The sequence below is a fragment of the Pristiophorus japonicus genome, chromosome 11, assembly GCF_044704955.1.
Source record: "Pristiophorus japonicus isolate sPriJap1 chromosome 11, sPriJap1.hap1, whole genome shotgun sequence".
NCBI classification, from domain to species: Eukaryota; Metazoa; Chordata; class Chondrichthyes; family Pristiophoridae; genus Pristiophorus; species Pristiophorus japonicus.
In genome coordinates this window covers 125,903,099-125,923,894 of record NC_091987.1, presented here as the reverse complement: position 1 = coordinate 125,923,894, position 20,796 = coordinate 125,903,099, and the positions used below count along the sequence as shown (strand labels likewise).

Genomic DNA, 20,796 nt, shown 5'->3' with positions numbered 1-20,796 from the left:
CTCCCTTGCTCTTCTTCGCAATAGTGCCATGGTATCTTTTACGTCCACCTGAGAAAGCAGACGGGGCCTCAGTTTAATGTCTCATTCGAAAGACGGCACCTCCGACAGTGCAGCACTCCCTCAGCACTGCACTGGAGTAACAGCCTAGATTTGTGTGCTCAGGTCCTTGGACTGGGACTTGAACCCACAAACTTCTGACTCAGAGGCGAGTGTGCAACCACTGAGCCACAGCTGACAGACATTTATGCAGACAGGCCTAAGGATGGTTAGTGTAGGAAATGGAAAAGGTCGCTTCACAAGTACTATAGAATATTCTGAGATCGGGGCCGAGAAACAATGCCGGGGGTGGAATAAAGCGAGCTTTACACAGCACCTAGCTGTGCTATACCTGATCAGGCTGGTGCACTGGATGCCTGAAATGGAAAGTGTTTCATTCTCCCAATTCCTCTTGCCTTGTCCTTTAAGATATTAGGTCTCTCTTTGATCTCATTCCATGACTATGGATTTTTTCCAAGAGTATCCCCCCCAGCAATCGCACTCTTATTTTTACTTAAAATTCTAACTAGGAACTCATCACAAGTGAGGCTCAATTCAAATAGCACGCAGTGCTAGAACCTCTGTTTGGAAGCATTTGTTTTGGCTGCAATGCTAAAATGCAATTTCTATATATCCAAGCTGTTTTCCAGCCACGTACAGCTGAGAGTGGAACAGTTTGAACAGTATTACTGCCCCCAACCTCCAGCAGAAAACACAACTCAAGCTTCCTTCTGCACTTTACCTAGGATTAAAACAACTTGCTGTTGTGTCACTCCGTTTAAATGCTTGGAAGACAACGCGACGCCAACCAAGGAAATTGAGCTAAGTCAAGCACTTCGAACAGCAGGAAGTTGTTTATCTGACAGACCACTCTGAACCTATGGGCCTCTCAGCATGCTGATTAATTATTTCAGCGTAAAGTGAATCAGCTTCCATGCTGAATGCCACTGAAGTTAATGTGATCAGTTATGTGCATTATTCACTTGCCTAGCATGCTCTAAACCATTTTGATAAAACTGAAATAGGAGGTGGGTGGGGTGGATTGACCCATCCACCTCCACGGAGGTGTGTGGGGGGCCTGACCCATCCACCTCCATGGCATGAACCTAGTATTGCAGTACTTCCAGGAACGGTGCAGTGGCTCTCGGCCTTTTGGCTAAGAGCATTGGCGCAGAGTGATCCTTGATGTGTGCAAGGTGACCTCTGGCGTTTGTGATTTGACAAAGAATTGGAAAGATTGACAACGAAAAATTAAAAAAAAATTTAAAAAAATTTAAAAATTTAAAAAAATTTTAAAAATTTTAAAAATTTGATAAAACTGTATCATATGATACCACATCACGGTCAAACAAACTAAAGAAGGTATCACGTTCAAGTGTCACATTTCTTTTAAAAACACAAAACAAACACGATTGCTAATATTTGTGCTCCCTGTGAAGCTTTAAAACTTCCTTTCCACTCAAACAGCAGCTTTGAACAGTCCAAGTTTCCAACCTGCAACCATTATTTTCTGCAGTTTTATTTAAAAAGCACTTCATTTATTACAATTAAATTTTTTTCCATGAAAATCTCACTAAATGATATCGTGCTGACTGCACAGGTCCATTTCTACACCGACAATTCTGAAATTAACCAAATCCTTACATTTCACCAGATGAACAAAAACAAAATGCAATTTTACACATCCATCACTCTAGCTACTCAGTCAATCCACCAAACAGATCCTGCGCTCCAGGGAGCAAGGTTTGGTGTCAATTGCCATAGGATTGTAACTTGTAATAGTGCTCTTTATTGACCGGAGGTTTCGGTGTGTTACGGTCAACTTATTATACCCCTTTCTTAAAAATTAAACAGAGCAAGTAAGGAGGCAGCCTACTGAGTGGGAGAGCCTGGATCACACCCATAATTCCACACTGGTTTGGACCAGGGTGCAGCATGTTAACGTCCCAATGCACTACTCCAAAAAAGACGCAAGTTTGTGAACGATTTTCCACACAGCAAGCTGCTGACCTTAGCTGGGCTCTTGCAGGGAAGCACTTTGCTCCCCCACAGGACAAAAAACAAACATCAGCCTGCATGCTTCCCAGCAGCTCGTTTCAGTACAATATTGGCAGAGACCAAGGAACAGGTCACCTGATCAATAAGCAAGGTAAACACTGTATAATGGAAGATGAGTCAACTAAAAAAAAAAACAGGGGATTTTGGAATTAATAAACTAATATCCATTTTCTTTTTGGTGTTAATATTCTGGACTGTAGATTTTAAAAATGAATGTGCTTTTAGGTATCAGTACTCAATTACTATTTTATTATTTACTTTCTAAATTAGGTCCTGAATGTCACTGCCACACGAGCTGAAATTCCACTGGCCACTATTTATAGCACTTTGCTTAATGTACTTATGTAAATTTCCTTTGGGGCATTATCTTAACCAAGTTAGCTCGTTGGATCATTGGTAGCATTCTTGCCTGAGACAAAAGGTCATGGGTTCAAGCTCCACTCCAGAGACTTGACACACAATCTAGGCTGGCATTAGTGAGGGAGTGCTGCACTGTCAACACTGTTATCTATCTGAGAAGACATTAAACAGAGGCCATGACTGCCGTCTCAGGTGAACGTAAAAGATCTCATGGCACTCTTCCAAAATAAAACAGGGGAGTCCTCATCAATATTTATCCCTCAACCCAACATTACTAACAGATTAGCTGGTTATTATCTCATTGGTGTTTGTGGGACCTTGCTGTGCACAAAATGGGTTTCACGTGTACCTACATTACAACAGTGACTACTTCAAAAAAAAGTACTTAACCGGCTTCGAAATACTTTGGGACAATCCGAGGATGTGAACAGTGCTTTTTATTTTAAATCATTCTCAGGACATGGGCGCCAATGGCAAGGCCAGCATTTATTGCCCATCCCCAGGTGCCCTGATATGGTGGTAGGAACAGAAAAACATTGGACCATTCAGCCCCTCGAGCCTGTTCCACCATTCAATGAGATCATGGCTGATTTGTATTCTAATTCCATCCACCCGCCTTGGCTTCATATCCCATAATACCCTTAGCTAGCAAACATTTATCAAACTCAAGAGTTAAAAGTATTAATTGAGCTAGCATCTACTGCTTTTTTTTTTGAGTTCCACACACCTACCACCTTTTTGTTTCCTAACTTCTCTCCTGAATGACCTGGCTCTGATTTTAAGGTAATGTCCCTTTGTCCAAGACTTCCCCACCAGTGGAAAACATTTTCTATCTACATCTATCAATTCACCAAAAAACTTCAATCAAATCACCTTCTATATTCCAGGGAATACAAGCCTAGTTTATGTAATTTCTCTTCATAATCTAACCCTTAGAGCCCTAACAACATTCTGGTGAAGCTGCGCTGCAATTTTTCCAAGGCCAATATATCTTTTCTAAATAGGTGTGATGTCCAGAAGTTTACACACTATTCCATGTCGTTGATCCAGGGCTTTGGATAAGTGCAGAAAATCATCCTCACCTTTATATTCTAGTCCTCCATTTATAAAGGCTAACATTCAATTCGCCTTAATTATTTTTTGTACCACTACATTTTAGTGATCTGTGCACATGGACCCCATAATCTCTTTGGGCCTCCAGTATTCCTAGCTTTTCACCATTTAAAGAATACTCAAATCTCCCCTTTTTTGGTCCAAAATGGATGACCTCACACTTACCTGCATTGAAATGCATCTGCCAGTTTCACCCTCTCACTTAATCTATCAATGTCTTTGTAATGTTATGCTCCCATCTACTTACTATGACACAATCTTTGTCTCATTGGCCAACTTTGACATATGGCTCTCTATTGCGTTATCCAAGGCATTAATAATAGTGCAAAGTTGAGGCTCCAGCATAAATCCTTAGTCATTTGCTTCCAATTGAAGTACATAGCCATTTTCCCTACTCTCTTCTACTGTCTAACCAATCTCCCAAACTTCTTTACCCAAAGAATGGTTAGAATGTGGAACTTGCTACCATGAGTTACGTGAATCACATAGATGCATTTCAGGAGAAGCTAAATAAGTGCATATGGGAGAAAGAAACAGAAGATAATGCTGATAAGGTTAGATGAAGAGAGGCGGGAGAAGGTTCGTGTACAGCATAAACACTGACAGACCAGTTGAGCCAAATGGCCTGTTTTTGCGCTGTACATTCAATGTAATTCTATGTATGCATGTAACAAGGTCAATAATTTGTCTTAAATTCCATGAGCTTCAATTTTAGCTAACAGTTTGGTTACATGGAACCTTATCGAATGTCTTTGGAAGTCCATATAAACTACATCCATAGACATTCCCCTGACTACTACATTAATTACTTCCTCAAAAAATTCAATTATGTTTGTACCTTTTACAAATCCATGTTGGCTCTCTCTAATCAGCTCAAATTTCTCAAAGTGCTCAATCACTCTGTCCTTAGAGATTCCAATAACTTCCACACAACAGATGTTACACCAACAGGTCAATAATTTCCTGGTTTCTTGTTCTTACCTTTCTTAAGTAATGGAGTGATACTTGCAATTTTCCAATCGAAAAAAGGAACAATTCCTGAATCAAGAATGCTTTGGAAAATTATGGCTAAAGGCATCTGCAATTTCCTCACCTACTTCCTTTTAAAACTCTGGGATGGACATCATCAGTCTTTAGTGCCACTCAATTTTATAATACTGTTACCTTGCTTATGTTAACTTTAATGAGTTTCCAGGCCTTGATTCATTATTAATTTCCCTGGAATAGCAGGTATATTGTCCTCTTCCTCTACTGTGAAAACTGCCAAAATAATTATTCAACAATTCTGCCATTTTCTTATTTTAATTTGCAATATTACCCCCATCTGTCACCCATGGCTCTTATTTTCTATGTGGATCTCTTTCCTCTTAGGAGGTATATACTGGTCCTATATTAAGCTAAAAAAATTTTTTGAACACCTCCCACTGTTCATCTGTTGTTCTACCCAACAACAGTTTTGACCAGTTTGCTGTTATCAGTTTCGGTCTCATCCAGTTAAAGTTAGCCTCTAGATTCTCAGTAACTTAAGTTTCTCATTTTCAAACTGAACATTGAATTTGATATTATAAAGAACGACTTGGATTTATGTAGCGCCTTTCACGACCACCGGACGTCTCAAAGTGTTTCACAGCCAATGAAGTACTTTTTAGGAAACACAGCAGCCAATTTGCACACAAGCAAGCTCCCACAAACAGCAATGTGATAATGAACAGATAATGTTTTTTTTGGTATGTTGAATGAGGGATAGATATTTGCCAGGACACCAGGGATAATCCCCTGTTCTTCTCCGAGAGTGCCGTGGAATCTTTTACGTCCACTTGAGCGCGCAGACAGTTCAGTTCATCCAAAAAAAAAATCTAGGCCGACTGTCAGCCTAGATTTTTTCTGTGCTCAAGTCCCTGGACTGCGACTTGAACCCCCAACCTTATGACTCAGAGGAAAGAGTGCTACCCACTGAGCCACAGCTGACACTTATCACTGTTGGATAAATGTACCCCTACAGTTCCATCATTAACTAAATCTGGCTCATTACAAAATCTAGTATGGCCTGCCCTCTTGTTGGTTCTAGCACATATTGCTCCAGAAAACTATCTTGAATGCACTCAAGAAATTCACTGCTTTTCGGACTTCAGCTACTCTGCTCTTCCCAATTCATATGAAAATTAAAGTCTCCCATTAAAACTGTGCTTTTTCTAAAATTCTCTCGAATCACTGAATTACCACATTCTGCCATTTCATTGCTGCCATCAGGAAGCCAATAGACAACTCCTAGTAAAGTTTTAAGTCCTCTCTTATTCCTTAATTCTTTCCGTACTCTCTGCCAATTGCTTTCCCTTATCTACATTCTCTCTTACTAATATTGTAATGATGGTGCAGTTTAAAACAACTGAAGCAGCTTGCTGGGCCACTTCAGATAGCAGTGAATTGTCAAACATATTGGTGTGGGACTGGAGCCGCATATTGGCCAGACTAGGCAAGAGCAGCAGGTTTCCTTATCTAATGGGCATTGGTGAATCAGTTGGATTTTTACAACAATTAAACAGCTTCATGATCACTTTTACTATTACCAGATTTTTGAAAACTGAATTCATATTCCCAAACTGCCTAATGCAATCTGAACTCATTCTCTGGATTAGTCCAGGCCTCTGGATTACTAATCAACTCCCTTCTAAATAAATGCATTTTTTAAACCCATTTTAAGTCATAAAAAATAGGAAAGCCATATTAAGCAGTTGAGACCATTTGAGTCATCCAACGCACAAAAACACTTTTTCTCCCCAAACATTTCTGGGGAGCGGAGCAAGGGTAAGGCATAGTTGCCAGCTGGCACATGCAATGAAATCATTTAGAAAACAGCAAGGGTTTTTTTTTTAATAAACACTGGATTGTAATGAAATAATTTCAGTCCCAAAGTTATAATTTAACTGCAATCAATTTTTGAAATCTGTGTGGCAAGGTAACTTTTACTTTTATGGAACATTTATGATGTTAATATTGCTCAGTCTAAACTAGAATGTACAGGAGTGCTGCAATGTCAGAAGTGCCATCCTCCAGCTGAGACACTAAACTAAGGTGCCATCTGGCTGCTCAGGTGGATGCAAGAGATCCTTTGGTGTTATTCAAAGAACAAGAAGTTGATGTAAAGATATTTCCACTTGAAAGTATCCAAAAGTAGAGGCCATAAATACAAGATAGTCACTAATAAATTCAATAATAGAAGAAACTTCGTTACTCAGTGACTGGTGAGAATGTGGAACTCGCTACCACATGGAGTGGCTGAGACGAATAGCATAGATACATTTAAAGGGAAGCTAAATAAGTACAAGTGGGAATAAGGAATAGAAGGATTTGTTGATAGGATGAGATGAAGGAAATAATGTAAGGAGGCTCATGTGTGGAAAATAAATACCAGCATGAGTTGGGCCAAATGCTGTTTCTGTGCTGTAAATTCTAAGTTCTACCAGTGTCTTGGCCAGCATACCTCCCTCAACCACCACACACACACACACACACACACAAAAAACAATTCATTCATGGGGTCTGGTCATGCACAAGCTGGATGCTCAATTTGCCGACACAAATGTGACTGCATTTCAAGTATTGCATTGGATGTGAAATTTATTGGGAAGTCCCAAGATTATGAAGAAGCTCTACATAAAATGAAACTAGTTGCTTTTGCTTAAATCAGTATATTTGGAATCAAAGTCTCAGTCTGTTTCAGGCAGAGATTAAGGCAAGAATGACTAATGAAGGGCCCCTTCATTCCAGTGCACTAAATTTTGGCATTAAAATCGCAACAAGTGAAGCAGTAGCTCCCCCAATGGCTTATTGCGTAAATAAGTATAGTCCAGTACCTGGTGTTGGTACTGGGCCATTACAGATCTAGCCCCTGCTTGATTTGATGCTTGGTTTGTGCAGAGTTAGCCGATCTCATCAGGGCAACAGCAACAATACCACAATCAGCCTTTGGCCTTTAGGCTGGCAACCTGGGGTGGGGGCGAGACACGAGAAAAAATCTGCTTCCAATCATTGCTGCATAAATGTAGGGATGGACATCATTGAAGATTGCCTTGGGCCCAATTGTGATGGTAATCTTTCTCCCTCCATTCCATACTCAAATAGCCTGATAACACATACTATCTTGGTTCACACACAAATAGCCAGTTGGATAAGGTACACGAAGACAGTGATGTATCTCAGCACAACACGTGAGTAAACAGAGGTCAAGAATGAGGAGACGACTTAGCCCATCAAGCCTTCCCCTTGAGAAAGGGAAAGAAACAACCAAGGGATGTGAAAAAGTATAATCAGCAATATAACCAGACATTTGAGAGAATTAGTTTCAAGATGACCTCAACTGATTTCCTCCTGATCTGCCCTGCCCAACGAAATTCCAAACTCAACTGCAAATCTTCAACCCAGAATTGGTAGATAAAAGGTTGTTGTTAATGACTGAACTTACTGGAATCCAAGTTTGAAAAGTTAGTTACTTCGATTTTGTTATAAAATTGTGGGAATGGAAAGGTACATGTCTTCACAATTTCACAAAAACAGCGATAAAATTACTCTACTAAAAGGATAAACATTCTACAGAAATTCAATCTATCTAATGCCAGTTTTTGACAAGAACAAATTTGGGCACATTTTTCCAGATGTATGGACATGTTATGTACACTAAAATGTAGCTGTACTTTATTGGTTTTGTGATACAAAAAGCACTGCACGTTAAAAGGAGATCTGTTGTACTGTATAGATCTTGCTTCCTTACATTTGTGTAGGAAATGTTTAGTATTGGGCAATGGTGGGCTTGATTGAAAAACAAACTTGGGTGCTGAAAAGAAATCCCACATAGGTTGTAACTTAAAGGAAAAATTAATGGATCACAAAGCACCCCTGGGATAAAGACAGCATTCAATGACCACGGACTGATATAAACCCAAGTTGCTCATCTTTCATCATACCTTGAAATGACAGCACTGGGACATTTACACTTGTATGAAAAGCATTGCTTGACTTCTGCCTTTGTCTCAGTGCAATTTTACAAAAGTTCTAAATAAATACAAACTTTAAATATTTTCAGACATGATGCTGGAGACATTACACTTTGCACTGCATTGAAAGTCTGAACCTGTATCATTAATTCAGATTATAGAACTCCAGCACTGCAATAAAACACTGACTATACTTTATCAAATCTCCTACTGCTCCACCCACCTCCCAGCTGGTCTCTGGTTGAAGTCAATCATTCATTCATATTGTTTTATGGAGCTCAAATTACTGCAGGAGAATTCTGGGAACAGAGGCAACCTGAATGCAAGGTGAAGATTTCTGTGCTTTTGACGAGGGTGATGTGAAGCTCGCAAATATATTTTTTATACCGATGGTGAGCTAGTTGAAAAACAGCATTTTTTTAAAAATCCATCAGTCTGCACGTTTAAAAAGTTTTTTAAAAATTGTAAGCCTCAGATCTCAGACAGACATGCCAATTTGATACTCCATCTCCACCAGAGAATCTACTCCTTAAAGCAGTCACAGAATTGGATTACCCTGTACTAGTTTGTAGATAAATACTTGGCCTATTTCTTGCATTACAAACATCAATGAATTCTACAAAAACATTTGATAATGAAAATTACTTTAAAAACCGAGATAGTGAAAGGTGACATGCTGAACTAAAAATTTGTTTCATACTGATGACAATAAAGCAGATTACTGGTGACAAAAATATATATAATAGGCATCAATTTTGCTTTACCACTGGGAAATACTTGAAAAGGAGACAGGCAGATAACAATGGGCAAACCTGCATATTTTCAATTAATGGATTTCAGATGAGTACTGTAAACCAGACTATACAATACAAGAGTGATGGTCACAGTATTGGTTCCTTCCTATGCCAACCAGAGGGGTTGGAATACACTTACTTCTAATTCTAATATTTAATGATGATGTTTTTCATAAAGATTTACAAATATAAACTGTCGATAATCAGCTGTATGAACTGGAGTGAGACTTGGAATTTAGAAAGTTACACAGGGCCTTCATTCAAATGAAAAAGGGATTTAATAGCTGCCAGAAATGAGGAAAAGTGCAGTTCACCAGTCTAAAGTGAAGACAGTTCCCAAGTACTTAGCACACAGGGAAAACTGGACATTTGCAGTCATGGGGAAGTTGTACATGCAGTGAGGAATGCTCTTCACATCATAGGGTTGACACAAGGAGGCCATGTATGACCTCAAGATTGCAAGGACAAACTAGGCATCACCCATGTTTGTTCAAAAAGTCTTGCCCCGTAAGAAAAACTCTCACCTGATGGCCATTGTCCAGCTGCAGCAAAATGTTGCAGACCACATGACATCTCAGTCGGGCCTACTCAACCAGAAGATTTTCCTTTCGTTGACAGCAATTTCTATCGATTGTGATTTTATGTTACAACTTTATACTCAGCATTTTTTTCTTTATAAAACATAAAAGTTGTCTCATGCACTGTAAAAATCATGGAAAATTGAGCATACTGCATTAATAATTCTAACTAAAGTTTCAACAATTTAGTTAAGCAATGAGGCTTCCAACACCATTACTGGCATTGCAACCATGCTTTGATCACTGATACCTTGTCACTCTAAGGTAGCTGTGCCAAGTCTGGCAGCACTCAATATAGTGCAAACTGGATGGAATGCACATCTCACGATCTTACCAAGTATTTCAATCCAACAGCGATTAACATGTTTATTCTAAATCCAGTGTCGTTGTACTGCACACTAAATCTACCGCGTTAAGAGACGTGTTATTTCCAAGCTCTTGGACTGATCAACTGTAAAATCCACCCAGCTCAGTGAAGTCAAGTTAAAAGGTATCATTACAAGACATCCATTTGCCCGCCCACTCCTCTAGCAGACATCTCCCGCTGGTCCATCGTGGAGCAGTATTGATGCCAGTCAAACAGACAAGCACAGTCCACAGCCTGTGGCCCTTGGAAGGTCAAGGTAAAGTTTCCACATTGTAGGAGAGGCAGGGGAAATAGGAAATAGATCTGAAATATCAAAGCTGCCTGTGCAGAAGGGTAGATCATCTCCTCTCTAACCAGCTGGGTAAAAATATTCCAAACCCACATTACTTATTTCGTTCAAAATTTTTTGCAAGCATACTGTTTAGGAGGACAATGACGAATCACTACTTACAGTTACCTATTTTGTTCTTTTTAAATGGGGGGGGGGGGGGGGGGCGGAGGACAGAGGAAAGAGGAGAAAGAGGTGGATTTTAATCTTTATTCTGCCACATACTCCCCTCTTTTTTGCCCCAAGATCATTGACTCTTGCTGGAGTGGAGGCCCACAAGCACCAACCACCCCCGCCCCCCAGTACTTGATCCAAGTGGCCAGCTGTGAGCTTTGACAGTGAGTATTGACAGCACTGACAGTGAGCACTGACAGTGAGCATTAGCAGTGAGCATCTGTAGTCCATGTCACCTGAGGCATCACAGCCTAAACAGATCCACACAAGCATTTTCTCACCGGTAATCAGAGTGCCCCAGCTGAAATGTTCCCCCTCCCTTGAGCTGAAGCCAAATGTACCATCCCATCCATCCAAGACCAGCCAAGCACAGAACAGAGATCAAACCTGGATCACTCATCAGTATAACTTAGTATCCATAATGCCTACAGCAGCTCTGAGCAAAGCCAATTATTTTCACCCCCTCCAATTTTCTTTCTTGCTGTATGGTTCCATAACCAAATGGCAGACTCCAATAACTTAGCATCATGAGCATGTCCAGAATCTGGGTGTCTGAATTGAAACAGCCGGTGATGAGTCAGGACTCCTGGATGAGCCTCTGCTTTCTGAGCGTGCCCAAGTTTAAACTCCTGCTCATGAGTGCAGCTTCTTAGTCCAATTTTAAATGATTGGTAAAGACATCAATGTAATATAAGTCTAGTGTGAACTAAAGGTTCTTCCATTGCCGAGTGGCAGTTATGGCATATTATTGACAATAGGATCAATGTATCTTTACTCACCATGACTAGAGAAGCATTCCCTTTATCTATTGGCATGTAATTCCCAATAGGACCTCAGTGTACATCTTCAAAAACTACACTGTAAGCTGTTGATATTAATGCCCGTGTATTTTGAGCCTTCCATGAATGTCAATCTGGTGAAGCTTCCCCAATTAATGCAGATGGTTAATTTAGTAAATAGCTGAGCCATACAGACTGTGCCAGTTAGCTAATCTCAGCTAGGACAAGCAGGGCACTCCAGTTGACCTCAGATCACACTCTGGTGACACTTGCTCAAAGTCCACATCAATGTTGAGGCAAGGGTGGGATCAAACTCAGCTGTGATGCCTTGTGGTTGAATAATCCACCCAAATTCACTGTCTGGGCTCCCTCGTTTAGAATGGCTACTTGAACCAGATAATGGAGGCCACTGAAGTAAGGCATGGGAGAAATGTGGTGGGGAAAGGAATGAAAACAAAATCAAGCCAGCCTTGTAGCACTCCATAAAGAATTTTAAAGTTATTCAGGTCCAAATATTGCTTGATTCACTGCAAGATATTTGAAAGGAAGCCAGTGTCTTACAGAATGAAGTCATTTAAGTAGTTTAATTACTTAAAGCCTCATCACGCAAAGCCTCAAGTTGTTCTTTTTGCTGAGCAAGGAAATTTGAACAAAATGTGCTTATCTCTGTTTTCCACAACTTCCAGAGGATTAAAAATGATGAGGTGTGACTTACATGAGAATTTCTTCAAACCTAAATAGTCACTACATATGTCAATTGCAAACTATAGACAAAGCAGCATGGAGCAGAAGGCTTGCAAAACTCATCTGAGTGAAGCTTTTTAGGGCCAATGGGTGGGGTTAAAAAGGAGGAAATAGGTTTGTAATCCATCAATAAGCCTTCCCAAGCAGATCTTCCATTATGCAATCGTGGCCAGCTCAAGACCTGGATTGGCAGAGTCTTGAACAGTACACAACTCGGGTGCCAAGGCAGGAAGAATTTTTTTTAATGCCAGTGAAAGGAAATATGTCATTTCAGATATTTAATCCTTCTTTAAAGCAGCATTTGGAAAAATGAAAGAAGGAGTTGGAACTCTGTCCTGTCATCTTTGGAATCTAGTGCAGAATCAAGCACAGACAATCTTGCTCAATGCTGAAAACTGACTATGTTCTATCACAGGCATTGGTGAGCGTAAATTCACCCCTCTCCAAAATGCATTTGTTTACCAACACTAGCATAAATGTTCTTTAAATAAGCAAGCTATTCATAAATAAGCATAAAGTACTTCAATATTTTGCCTCCATTCTTTTACATGTTTAAAAAAGGTCAAAGAAAATTTGAAGAAACAGGATAAAGGAATAAATTACAAAATAGGTCGGTTTTGTCACTTATACTGGAGATAGAACTGTATTTTCAAGATGGGTCTTGTGTTTTTTAAAAAAAAAGAGAACCACATGGTTTTTACGATCAGATCCTTCCCCAACAGATTCCCTGATAACTAGCCATGGGTAACTTGAAAAATACAAAATCTTTCAAGCTGTCATGGTCTACAGTAACTGGTGATCAAGCATTATCGGTATATTTGACTTGAACGCACAAATATACACAAGCCATCTTCAGCTGGATCATCATGAACCCAAATCAACTGCAATGTTTCAGGCACAAAAAAAAACTTATGGTTCAAATATTTGAATGTTTACTTGTTACATGCTAGGGAACACGATGTAGAATGCAATTTTACCAGCAGTTAAAGTTTATACTTAAATCAACCTAGGAGCACAATGCATTGATGCTAAGACACCGGTTTCAATGCCAACCTCAGAACATTGGTGCTTTAGTTATAGTTGCCCATCGTTGCCATCAAATGCAGATCAGCAGAGGGATGGTGCTAAGTCAAGAAGGAGACAGAAATAATCAGCAGTTACATATCTGGTACGTGTTCAATTCCTGTGTGTACACACTGGCTGACCACAGTGAAGAGATCTATAGTTACCACATGTCCTCTGCCAGAGGCCAGTATATGCAGCTTTGGAGACAGCAAAGTTAAGAAATGGAGATAATGTGCACACACAAAAAAAGTTTTAAGAATGTGGTGTGACAAGAAGTTTGGAAGTAATCTCCTGTGCGCCCAAGTGTTAATCTGATCTATAGAAGTTGATTTTTTTTTTATAAACGTGACATTGTAGGATGGAAATTCAAGTTTTAAATGCTTATATTTCAATTTTCATCCAGCTGTAGAAGATTCACTAAAGTTGTAAGGCGAACGGACACATTCAAGCACAATTTTCTCTTTTCACCCAACACGCACTAGATTTTGTTTTCCCGCCTCCCGAAGACTTTTTGCTTGGATACAGTTCTGCTGTTGGCAGTTACTTTCAGTAACATTCCCAAGTGGCCATTATTAATGCATTTACCTCAACAGCCAGAATCAACAGGCTGGTCGACTGCTGGAATGGGGGCCAGATCATAGTCACGCCCGATCACATTCTCACTCTATCCATGTCCAGCTGAGGCCATTGCATGGCAATATCAGCTGGAACACCAATAGTTATCCCTTCAGGGACATGGAGGCTAACTCAGCGAATAGCAGCAGGGATCAAACCAAGGACTTCCTGATCTCTATGGGTCAGCTACTCATTAGACAAATTCTCAGTCAGCGGGGGAGCCACAGCATGTGTGATGACTTAAATAGCCAGAGGCAATCTAAGAATATGGTGAATTCAACAGAAAGACTTATGGCCCACTACTTACCAGTGCTCCTCTTATGCAAAACTTCATCACTCATACCCCACTAAATTCTTGGTCTACAATTTCTCCCCTCCTCTCCTGGAAGTATCATGTTGGGATAGCACCCCACAGGTGCAGCCTCCATCCAACAGTCATTCTTCACATAGAAGGACAGCGAGCTGCAGTATTGAACTTTCCAGGTCAATCTTGTCCACGCACATGAAGGTTGCAGCATGGATTATTGTATTACTATTCGAATAACTTCTCCATCCCTTAGCAGGGGGGCAGCATTATACTACCACCCTGTGATCAGATAACTGACCTCAGAACAAAAACCAGGCCTTGGGATCTTTCTGTTCTGCTTGACAAAGTACCACGCCAGGCAGCATGTTTAATCTGTAACAATTGGGAGGGGCAGGGAAGAAGGGTAAACAAATTGCTGAACTACCCAAATATAGGCTAATGTCTCTTGATTTGTTTCCCCCAATTCCGTCCAAGTGGTTTCCTGCATTCACAACTGTGAAAGGAATGGTTATAGGGATTTTTATTGCACCTATATCCGTAGAGGGTTCAAATTATATTTTGTAGAATTATTATATATTTTTGCTTGTGTTAAACATACCTGCCCATAGTTGTCTATTCCAGTAACTAATCTATTTAAATTTAATAAATCAAAGGATGTCCTTAAAGACTGGCCAAGAGTTGATAATCCTACAGCTTGAAGATTTTTCAATTCGTTCATGAACGTTGCATGGTTTTCCTTCCAGCCAGCCTGAAAAATAAAAAATTTCAGTCATGCTTTCTCTGTTCAGAATTCTTCCAATTCTTTCATCACTTAAGTTGCAGGGAGCCAGGTCATTTTAGCAGGATATCAATACAGAAAAGGTATAGAAATTTGTGAAAGATTAGTAACTTCATAATAACATTAATAAAAGTTGAAAATACAACACATTTTAATAGACTCAGGCTCAAAAATCACAGCTCCTCTATTTTCAATGGAGCTGCTCCAAGACTTACCTTGTCAGCAACATCACAACTTGGTTTAGCAAGCGTCAGACCCAATACTGGGATCTACATGTAACTCGAAATTATTTAAAGTAACTTTTGTAATAATATAAAAATTGGAAGGAGTCATTTTAAACAAAAAGCATTTGGCTTCGACCATCCTTCCCATTTGAGAAAGTCTGGCTTCTCGTCTCAAGAATGCCCTTCCCCATTCAAGAGGAAAATCTGGGCACTTGATTCAGTCCGCCGTTCCCCCTTTAAGTGTCACACACCCTTGTGAAAATGAGTCACCAAGGCGTTTCGCACTACACTTATATTCACTATAAAGTCGATTTAGACATTTTTGAAACTGTCCAAGTTAAGTTTCTTCACATCATCCTCCCCTCCCTTTTATGCTAAATAAGGCGGCGTGTCCATCGTAAAGCCATCTCCCCCCACACCCCTCACATATCATCCGCAATTGTGCATCAGAGGAAAATGTCGGCCATGTTGACGGTGCCTGAGCGGAGATGAGGAAACCCCTCTCCTCAAACACAACATTACAATCACAATAAAAGCCCAGCAACAACAACAACAAGGGCGCGGGTTTACCTTGATACCGTATGGCGGCTCGTCGAAGGTCACCAACATGTACCTGTCCCCCCGGCTGGCAGGGTCGCGGGCTCGCAGCTGTTTAAAAACGGGTAGTAAGATGGAGGGAGAGAGAGAGAGAAGACAAGTTAGGATCGGACCGCCGCATCGCATTCGGCGTCAGCGCGGGGCCTGAGGCCTGTCTTTCCCCCCCACACTCGCCACACACACACACACACACACACAAACTCCCATTGCTTTTAATTCCCTTTTTACCTTCATGAAGGTTTCAACCGCGCCTTTGGCTATGTCCAGGTAGGTGGTGCCCAGATGGGTGCGCTGGCTCATGGAGGCGGACGTGTCTATGAGGAAAAGTAAGATGGGCATGATGGTGGGGGTGAGTTAGGGGGTGGGTGGGGGGTGTAATGTAATCAGACCACCGTCGACCAGGAGGAGGCCTTGGGATTTGCGGGGTGATCGCACTCGGGAGCGGAGCCTCGGCTCCTTTAGCCAGCTGGGCACCGAGGGCTCAACTTTCGGAGGGGTTGAGGGGGGTGTGAGGGTCTCTGCCCTGTTGTGTCTGTCTGTCACCCCCTCCCTTCCACCCCCCCCCCTGCGTTCCCCCGAGATCCGGGGGACCGCTCCCTTCCCTCGCACACACAATCCCCCACCGGCCTCTCGGGTTATTTTTTTTCTCTATTTTTCCCCCCCCGACCCCCACTCCAACCGTGTGCCTGTCTCTCGCTTAAATGCAGCTCTGCACAACTTTGCTTCTCGTTTTAAGTCCCCTGCCCCCACCGGTGTCACGTGACACCGCTCCTTCCACCCACCGCCGGCTCTCATTGGTGGGGGCCAGCCCCTTTCGTTTGCATATTGGAACCAGCGAGGCTCCTTGTGCGCATGCCCGCGCCGTGTGTGAGGTAGAGTGGAGGGGGCGAGAAAAAAATGAACACGTCAGTCGGTGTGTCTGCGCATGTGCGGCTTTTTTCAAACCGCCCAGATATCGACACATGCGCACTGGGCGAAGGGCAGTTGCAGAGCGCCAGGTGCCAGGACCCACAGGAATGGTGCCCAGACTGGAGCAGCTCTGTCACAAGTCTGTCTTTACCTATTTCATTTAATTCGACGATTTAATTCCCTTTGTTGGAACATAGAACATAAGAACATAAGAAATAGGAGCAGGAATAGGCCATACGGCCCCTCGAGCCTGCTCTGCCATTTAATACGATCATGGCTGATCTGATCATGGACTCAGGTCCATTTCCCCTCCCACTCCCCATAACCTCTTATTCCCTTATCGGTTAAGAAACTGTCTATCTCTGTCTTAAATTTATTCAATGTCCTGGCTTCCACAGTTCTCTGAAGCAGCGAATTCCACAGATTTACAACCCTCTTAAGAAATTTCTCATTTTTAAATGGGCAGCCCCTTATCCTAAGATCATGCCCTCTAGGTCTACTCTCCCCCACCAGTGGAAACATCCTCTCTGCATCCACCTTGTCAAGCCCACTCATAATCATATATGTTTCGATAAGATTCACCTCACTGTGAAGCCAATCCAGCTGACAAGCTCCCATCCCCCGAAAGCCTTTTTGGTGGGGTTGAAAATCAGAGTGTGCACAATGCGGCTCCAGGCCCCATGAACAAGGACTCCACACTAGGCCGGGCCTGAACCCCACCACAAGAGTGACCATGATGATCCATAAGCCAAAGTTTGTGCGTTAGTCAGCTGACTCTGTGACCTCTGAGTCAGAAGGTTGTGGGTTCAAGTCCCACTCCGGGAACTTGAGCACATAAAAAAATCTAGGCTGACACTCCAGTGCAGTGCTGAGGGAGTGCACTGTCGGAGGTGCCGTCTTTCAAATGAGACATTAAACCGAGGCCCCATCTGCCCTCTCAGTTGGACGCAAAAGATCCCATGCCACGATTTTGAAGAAGAGCAGGCGAGTTATCCCCGGTGTCCTGGCCAATATTTATCCCACAATCAACATAACAAAAACAGTTTTATCTGGTCATTATCACATTGCTGTTTGTGGGAGTTTGCTGTGTGCAAGTTGGCTGCCGCGTTTACCACATTACAACAATGACTACACTCCAATAGTACTTCATTGGCTGCAAAGCCCTTTGAGATGTCCGGTGGGCGTGAAAGGTGCTATATAAATGCAAGTCTTTTTACTTTATTAGTCTGAAACTGAGTTGAGCCCAAACCTCAATCAGCAAACAGCCCCAAGGATCCTGCTAGATCGAGCAAACACTAACTATATGGGAGAGTTCAAGTCCGAATTTATGGATTTTGTGTTCAGCTCAAGCTACCCCTATATAACATATAAGGGTAGATAAAAATAAGAAAAGGCATTAAAGCTCATCCCTATAGTAGAAATGCATAGAATTTAGAACACGTGCAGACCAACCAGCCATGTCGACATTTAACCTCCGCAGGAGCAATCAGTCCTAATCACATACACTCAGTCTCATCCACCTATCCAATCCAACCTTGAACGTTAATGTAGTTTCTGTCTCAACCAATAACCCTGGAAGTGAATTCCACAGCTTCACAATAAATAATTTTTTTCTGTCCTCTTTTACATTTAATCAGTTTGCTTCTATCTACTCTTCCCCATCACTTTATAATTTTAAATACATATATCATCCCATAATTTACATTGTTCTAATGAAAAATTCAAATTTTCAAGTCTTTATGTTTATATTTTCTCATACCAGGTCGCATCCCAGTGAATATGTGTACTCTCTCCAAAGCCTCAATATCCTTCCGAGAGTGTGGAGCTCAATACGGGATAGTACTCCAGCTCAGGCTTAATTAAGATTTTATATGGGCTTATTACTACCACTGGACTTTTATATTCCATATTTTTTATAATAAAACCTAGAATTCCATCAGCATGAGTGACAGCTTAAACTGGCAGAATGCAGAAGAGTACCAGCTTAATTATCTTTCCCACCTCTGAGTCAGTAGATGTAGGGTTGGAGCCCCGTTCCAGACAACTCCAGCAAGTGGAGAAGGGTTTGGTTTGAGACGGACAGCCCTAGTGAATGGAGACCAGAGAGCAAGCTCTGAATACTGGTTGGATGTCCAGTGGGTGCGGGTGGGTGGAGCCCAACTAGGAAAGGGTACTCCCAAGATAAAAACTGTGAGAAAGACAACGGAAACCACTTTGGCTGCTTTTCTAGAGTAAGTGTCTCAAGAAGCCCATCAGTGAGACTTGAGTTATGACCTTCCCCAGGGCAGAACACGTGGGCAGAGAAGGAGACTGTTCCTCAGTGATCGGGTGTGCAGTTGGGTGTGCACTGCAGTTGTGTTGTGTCTCTGTAAACTGGGTCCAGAGAGGTAGAATGCCTTTGTGCACTGGGTGTTGAGAGAGTTACTGTTGAAGTAATTTTTCAGTAAGTGAGTATTTAGTTCATCTGCTGAAAATCCAAATGTCACTTGTTTTCTCTGTTTTTGAATTTAAAAATTAATACTTGTCAGGCAGGAGATGAATCGAAATGTTTTGTTTTTAAATTAAAATTCACTGTTTTCTGAGGGAGCATGGGCTCCCTCGAAATACATCAACAATTTTGCGCCTTCAACATTTGGATTTCCCCTTCAAGCTTTCATATACTTAAGCTTTATTTTCCTCTTTCAATGCATGTGAAAGAATGCTGTATTTACCGACCACTTCAGTTACTACATGTTTTCATATGTCAGGCCTATTTTTGAATTGTCAGCTCTTTGAGACTTTTCATCATCATAAGCATTCCCTCAGAATCGAGGAAGACTTGCTTCCACTCTAAAAATGAGTCCTTAGGTGGCTGAACAGTCCAGTATGAGAATCACAGTCCCTGTCACAGGTGGGACAGATAGTCATTGAGGGAAAGGGTGGGTGGGACTGGTTTGCCGCACGCCCCTACCGCTGCCCGTGCTTGATTTCTGCATGTTCTCAGCAATGAGACTCGAGGTGCTCAGCGCCCTCCTGGATTCACTTCCTCCACTCAGGGCAGTGTTTGGCCAGGGACTCCCAGGTGTCAGTGGGGATGTCGCACTTTATCAGGGACTTTTGGGAAGTTGTTGGTTAGCCTTGTTAGATTTCGAGGTCAGCATGTATGGAGAGTAGATAATTTGAAGGGAAACTGCTACACATTCTGCTTCATCCCTGATCTGCCCTTGTGCAAAGCATCCTGAAGATCATAAATTAGGACGGATCTTATTTCTACATTACGACAGTGACTACAAAAGTACTTAATTGACTGTAAAGCGCTTTGGGACATTCTGAGGTCATGAAAAACTCTATAGAAATGCAAGTCTTATTTAAATTTCCAACATTTGAGTTTTGATTTGTGTCTTGCTGCTCATTGGATGAAAAACCCCAATCAAGAGCATACAGATTTGCAGAAATCGCAATACCATCAGCAAGAAGCTGCATCCATTGAATGTGTTGTACAATAAACCTCTGCTCAACAACAAACATGTGGAGAAAACCAACAGTTGGACCTGTGTAAATGGACACGAAGATCGCTTCTCGGCCTTTTGGCTAAGATCAAGTGTAGTATCTGTTCTTTTCAGTTTAATATCCCCTATCTGGGGACCAAATATTAAATTGTTTTTTGGAACAGGGAGATGGAACAGGGGCTTGCTCCGTCCACTTCACGCATCGACCTGGTATTGCAGTGTTTCCAGGAACGGTGCAGCTTCCCATCTCAGCCTTTTGGCTAAGATCAAATGTAGTAGCGCAAAGTGATCTTTGGCGCTGGAGTTGATCTGACAAGAATGAAAAAAAAATGGACACACATATGTGAAATTTAAAAAAAATATGTGGCCTTCCCCATGAAGTAAAAGCCAATCCAGACTTTCTCTTATACAACCCCTTCTTTTGCTCGGATCCGCAGTCTGTCCGCAGATTGCTCACAATCGGCGACCAGTTTGAACTGGCCTCGGGGGCG

General features: G+C 41.7%; 1 protein-coding gene and 1 non-coding gene across 6 annotated transcripts in view; one reads left to right on the top strand and one right to left on the bottom strand.

Moving 5' to 3' along the window:
* LOC139276267 (integrator complex subunit 6-like) overlaps window positions 1-16,519 on the bottom strand; it is a 144,154-nt gene extending 127,635 nt beyond the window's left edge. Inside the window, exons 1-4 of one of the 5 annotated variants that reach the window (XM_070894007.1) lie at window positions 16,137-16,519; window positions 15,882-15,959; window positions 14,908-15,057; window positions 13,238-13,446 (exon numbers count right to left, since the gene is read on the bottom strand). In XM_070894007.1, coding sequence (XP_070750108.1) covers window positions 13,393-13,446; window positions 14,908-15,057; window positions 15,882-15,959; window positions 16,137-16,247 — 393 coding nt within the window. In that variant the 5' untranslated portion in view covers window positions 16,248-16,519 and the 3' untranslated portion in view covers window positions 13,238-13,392. Of the gene's footprint in view, window positions 1-13,237; window positions 13,447-14,907; window positions 15,058-15,881; window positions 15,960-16,136 lie in introns of those variants that run through there. The other 4 variants (XM_070894008.1, XM_070894005.1, XM_070894006.1 and 1 more) reach the window with 4 other exon arrangements.
* Window positions 16,520-20,367: 3,848 nt separating this feature from the next.
* On the top strand, window positions 20,368-20,549 carry LOC139276633 (U2 spliceosomal RNA). Its single transcript, XR_011595967.1, has one exon. It is a non-coding gene; the product is annotated as a U2 spliceosomal RNA (small nuclear RNA).
* The last annotated feature ends 247 nt before the right edge of the window (window positions 20,550-20,796 follow it).